The 5,999-nt window shown below is 38.9% G+C and overlaps 1 protein-coding gene across 1 annotated transcript; it reads right to left on the reverse strand.

Moving 5' to 3' along the window:
* Positions 1 to 3,434: 3,434 nt before the first annotated feature.
* On the reverse strand, positions 3,435 to 5,863 carry LOC119723063 (glucose-6-phosphatase 2-like). The gene is made up of 4 exons (XM_038193559.1): positions 5,515 to 5,863; positions 5,192 to 5,301; positions 4,422 to 4,655; positions 3,435 to 4,061 (listed from the first exon to the last, which is right to left on the reverse strand). Exons 1-4 carry the CDS (start codon positions 5,730 to 5,732, stop codon positions 3,583 to 3,585), a joined length of 1,041 nt encoding a protein of 346 aa, XP_038049487.1. The 5' UTR covers positions 5,733 to 5,863; the 3' UTR covers positions 3,435 to 3,582.
* Between the last annotated feature and the right edge of the window lie 136 nt (positions 5,864 to 5,999).

The following is a 5,999-nucleotide window of genomic DNA, read 5'->3' on the forward strand; positions in this document are numbered from 1 at the left end:
TTACATGTTGAAGGTATTAGACTGCCAATAATTTTAAAAGGAATTAACTAAAACAGACAAGTGTAGCCTTTTTTTTTGTATTTGATAATCTCAATGTTTTTATTCATAATCCACCGGTTAGAAATGTTAGAAATTAACCTTAATACTTATAAGTCTGTGCAACTCGTTTAGTTAGATTAACTGTGACGATCTACAATTTGTTGAAGATACAGTGCGAGTCAAAAAAAAAAGGGAAACCCAAATGGCGCCCCCTATTTTTGAAAAAAAGTTCTGTATGTAGCACGTTCAAGATCTAGGATGTAACAGCCCAATTAATAAGCTTCATTTTAGTAAAAGAATTGTCATATTGCTCATGTACTTTTTAAGTTATGGACTATTAAACACAAACACAGTTTTATAATTTTGTCCATGGATCACAGTAAAGGTAAGTGATATTTCAGCAAAACAAAAACAATTCACATACATCAAAAATACACATCAGAACACTGTCATAACCATGACAACTGGCACTCATCATAACCTTTATTTAAACACCTTCTGCTTCCACTGTTAAAACAAGATGCTTTATAATGTCAAGAGTTTATATAGTCTTTCCCTGCCTTCGACTTGGCTACCTGGAGACCTATGGGATTATTCTGACACCGTTTCCATGACACGACGTGGTTTCAATTTGCTGAAACATCACGTACCTCAAATGTGATCCATGGACAAAATCTTAAAACTGTGTTTGTGTTCAAAATTACATATCTCAAAAAAGTACCTTTAAATGATTCTTGCACTAAAAGAAAGCTTATCATGAATTTGGCTTTCACTTCCTAGATCTTGAAAGCGGCGCGCTACATGCAAAACTTCTTTACAAAATAGGGGGCGCCATTTAAGTTTCCATTTTTGTTAACTCACCCAGCCTGTGTGGGCAATATGATTGTGTATTCAGGTCAGCATTGTTTAATAAAATGTGTAAGTTTGTAAATAAAATTGATTTTTTTTTTTCATTATTTTTTTTTTTGTACTGGCAAATTATCTTTGCCAAATTTTATTATTTTTGTTCTGATAAAACTTACTCATTATTTCCATGCTAAGGCCACACAAGTACTGTGTTTAAATGTAAATATATAACCTAATAATATGACAGTGGTGATATGGAAAGAATTTGTACCGAATGACAAAATGAAGTGAAAAGTGTGTGTGTTTATAATGGATATACTCTTTTGTGAAAGAGAGTTGTATGTTTTTTCCCCAAAAGGTTTGGCATTGGAACAGAAAAGTGTTGTTCTATTGGATTTAAATATAAAAAGCTGATTCAATTAAATCCCAAACTTTTGGTTAAATTCAAAACTTGAATGTAATTGACGAAAAATTACTTGCCTTTTTTTTTTAAAGCAATATTAGAAGCTACCAATGATTAACATGTCAGCTGTAAACAAATCCTTGATTTTGCTCTGCAGAAAGTTATTAGAACTTGTGTTGAAAAACTCTAACATGCATGATGATATATAATCAAAACTATACTCTTATATATTATATTGATATAATTTGATTCACATTTGATTAGCTCTTGTGTAGCATTCACTATTCATTTTTATTAAGAATTCATTCTAGTTGAAAACTGCCATTAAAACCTCTATTCAATCATTTCGGTATTACAGAATCCTTTACACAAGTATAATTCTGTTTAAACATCATTGTGTCACACATCAAGGCACTCGTCAATTTTTACTGTGTTTATTACTGAAAATACCAGAACATATAAATTTATCATTGTACCACTACATGTATTGTCACTGAAAATGGTGTGTATAAGTTCTGCATCAAGTGCTTCAGATATAACCATTGAATATATATAATTATCTTTCTCGTAGTGCAGTACGCTGAAGCCTATTATTCGCATCAGAGTATGCATGTTATACACTAACAAACCTTGTACAGGTAAATTGGTTCAATTTTACCCCAGTAAAGTCTGTGCAACCTTAATTTCAGATGAAGGTCATTTGTAGTTTCATTAGTACTGTCTATAAATTGGTAACGCCTCTGAAGTAAACATTTTGATTGAAAACAAACCCGTTTAATTTCAGTCCAGTAGTAAGGCACTGATTTTGTAGTCCCTACTGTAGAGGTTAAAGCAATCATCTTGAGAGAATGATACCCTTAGAGTTGTCGTTAGAAACAGTGCTGGAACAGTGGCTTTCGTATGCAAAAGATGTCTAGAGTTTAATATGGAATTTAATAAGAAGAAAAAAAACCTCTCTAGCATTGCTTATTATAAAAACTTCATCATATTTTATATGTGCTAATTTGAATGAGCAATAAAACTAACCGAATAGTGATTTGATTGTAATTTCAGTGTAATGGTACGCTTTTTTTTTTTTCACGCTGAGCAATCATCCCCTTTAAAAGAATTATCAACAAGCATTGCAAATACTACATACTGAATGTTCAGCAGCACTCCAGACATTCACGTAAAGGTATTTAATGCTTTCACTGCAATCCAGTTCTGGGAAAATGGATAGGCCGCTAGTCTATGCACATTGACCAATTGCATGGAGACCAAAAAAAAAAACGGGGTTAAATTTGATACGTTCATTGCTTGTATCTACTTTTCAGCTAATTTCTTTAGCAGCTCCATGACTAGCCTTTAGTCAAGTCCCACGCGCCTATACCTGGACCATTCGGACACGTAACGCACCCCGGATGCTGGCACGTAAAAAGACTAGCACGAGCGGCGAAGCCGCGAGGGCCTTTACTATCTCGTGGAACTAATCACTTATTCATTTATTCACATAATATAAATCAAGCAATATCAACCAATCGTCTAACAGTGGTTTGCGGTTACCAGCAGCAGCACCAGCGCCATGGCGCGCGTGCTGTCTGACGCCAGACGACGGCTGATTTACGTTAGTAATTCTGCATTTTCATTGGTCAATTCACAACGGGTAATGCATTATGCATGTCTACCAAATCGGTAGACAAATGTGAAGAGAAACATAAGCATTCTCCACGAGATGGTAAAGGCCCTCGCGGCTTCACCGCTCGTGCTAGTCTTTTTACGTGTCAGCATCCGGGGTGCGTCACGTGTCCAGGTAAGCGCGTGGGACTTGACTAAAGGCTACTCCATGACATGAGTATGGTCGATATGCACTGTACTGTATTAAAGCTGTCCCTATGGGCTCCTTCGCCAACAAAAGAGGGCCCTTTTTTTACCTCTTGAGAGCTCCGTGGACGGGACACACAGTGTGCACATACCGTACTGTACTGGGTCGCGCACGAAGTACGCACAACTTTCTGAATGTGCAAAAGCTGTAGCCACCGTGTCTTCGCATGAGCATTAGGCGTCGTCGGCATTCGAATTCAACTTGCGATGGTCTCGCAGACCAGTGCCTGCCTCCAATAACTTTGGATACATTCAAAATACGCAGTTGATGGATCGGGAACCAGTCTAGGTCACCCCCAACTCTCCGTTTCTGGCCGTTGATGGGTTATTTGTGCATGGAGCCCATACTGTCTTCTGACTAACATATTCAGCAGTAAATAATGTAAAAATTTGGCATCATAACTTTTTAAAGACGTCAAATTGGCTTTAGAACCTCAAAGCGTTTTGTTCTTTTTACCATAACAACACAACCGTTTGATGGCAACCGTAGAAACCACAACGGCGCCGTATTTGACTGCTCCCATCGCATAGAAAACACTGACGTTGTCCATTGGAAATCGAACCAGTTCAATGAGTTGTGCGCAGATCAAGCTAGTCGCCACGGCCGCAATTTGACGTCCAACGCCGGCAATTTCTTTGGTTGCGACGAACCGTTCTGAAGCAGCCAGGAGAGTCAAGCTACCAAAGTCCCTCGCTATGCAGTACAGGGGTGTCGTGTCCAGGTGAACCCACTCCCTCCGCTCGCACCACCTCAGGGCAAGGGTCATGGACCACGAGGGGTCAAAGTTCAAGGCGGCCATGATGCCATATTGGAGGAAAGTTGCCAAGACAACAAAGATGGCGAATCCAACATGAGTTGATGTTGAGAAGGCATGAACCTGAAGATTGGAGATGAAAAGTCCAACGAGGACACCTACGGAAACCATGCAACAACAAAAAATAAGAAAACATCTTCAAAACTCTTTGCATCACTTCAATTTCATAGCAAGTATTTGGAAATTTCATTTCAGCACGTCTTCAAACTGCATTGTATTTCATTAATTAAAGTTCCCCTATACTCAGGCATGTTGCAGCTTTGCTAAAAATTGCCAGTATCCAATGTTTCCTTATCCTTGCACTAATCGTTTGTTTTCCTTGACACCAAAAGAATACGTCATTAAAGTGTTTCATAAAACACAGCAACTTAGTTTCAAAAGACTTCGAAATAAACACTCAAATTTTCATCTGAGAGGAAAACTTTCAGGGACATTTTGCCAACCACACTTATACTTACCAACTAAGACACCGAGCAATACTTGATGTGTGAAATGTGTGGCTATGAAAACTCTGGATACGCAAATGACAGAGGCCAGCCCAGCCAGGAATAACCATGGCAATATGCAAATAAACCTCATCAATCGGCTCCTCGGATTGGTCGACTTGGACATCGTCGCCAGGTGCGTTGCTAGGGATGACATCATGATGAACCACACTGCTGTGGCGACCATTGCGTGGCCAGACGGTACACCTAAAGAAATTAAACAATTAGAATATGACATATGATTTACAATAATAAGTAGAAACTGGTTAACACAAATTAACATTTAACACTTCATGCATACATGTACACTTTAATGCTGTTGCTGTGAGAAGAGAAAATGTGTTCTCTGTTTCATTGTGAAGAGGAATGCATTCACTGCATCCAACGTAGAGCCCAGACGTCACGGACGCTGTGTAAAACCATGACTCGATCAGATTAAACTGCAGAAATTCCCAGATCCAACTTGATTAGTCATGTTAGAGGGGGGACTAAAGGAGTACACTATGGGGCACATCAGGAGAAAAACTCAGCACTACAATGAGATTGCACCGAACATTACATTTGTACTTGAACATTGCAATAAGAAAAACTCAAACTTGGCGATAGAGGTTATGTACAGCTGTTCTCCCACAGTAAACTTATGCAAGATTTGACCTGAGTGAGGTCATGTTGTGACAACATGACCTCACTCAACTTGTGCATCTCTCTATACAATGATGACATCATATGCATAAGGTCTATACCTGGGCCTGTTTCACAGGTCAGTCTATACTGCTTGATGATTGGCCGATTGTCATCTTCATAGAGTTTACTCTCATGCACCCACCAGTATGGACGATGCCCATTTAGTATCCTAGAAAAATGATAATCGATTATAAGAAATGATAATATTATAAAATCTACCATCATTCATAGTTTCTCATTTTTCCTTTTTATTCATGTGTTGCAATTTGAACTCCCGGCGGAACTAAATTATAGAGGAAAATATAAACAAACTTTCTTTGGATCAAGAAAAAATTATGAAGTAGGACGATACATGTATATGACTTGATCCCTATTACTGTACCATTTAAGGAGAAGGTTGAGCCATTCCGACATGACAGCCGCCCACAAGACCTTCAGCCCCGCCCCTCGGCTGATGCAATACACCAACGGCACACACATTAAAAACGCGCTACGTGGATCGCCCAAATGCGAGAGGAACAACATAGCCTCCGAATAATCGCCGAAAACATGCTGAAGTCTCTGTAAATGGGTGATCTCTATGGCCTGCAGACGATCCATGGATAATGAAGATGGTATCCCTGGTAAATGTTGGAAATTCTTACAATAACCAGGTTTGTAAACGAAAGAATTAGCCTGAATTTACAGCTCCGGAAATTCACTACATGCTACTTTGCTAGCAGACGATGCATATTACGTGTCCTTTCACAGCGCCCTCTTGAGGTGTGTATTATTTTTTACGGCTGTTTGATTATAAAACAAGAAATCTGCAGTAAGCAGCCGTCGTACGTATACAGATAACCCGTACGGCCGGCCGGCCACCTGCCG

Source organism: Patiria miniata, unplaced genomic scaffold (assembly GCF_015706575.1).
Source record: "Patiria miniata isolate m_02_andy unplaced genomic scaffold, ASM1570657v1 HiC_scaffold_16, whole genome shotgun sequence".
Lineage (NCBI taxonomy): Eukaryota > Metazoa > Echinodermata > Asteroidea > Valvatida > Asterinidae > Patiria > Patiria miniata.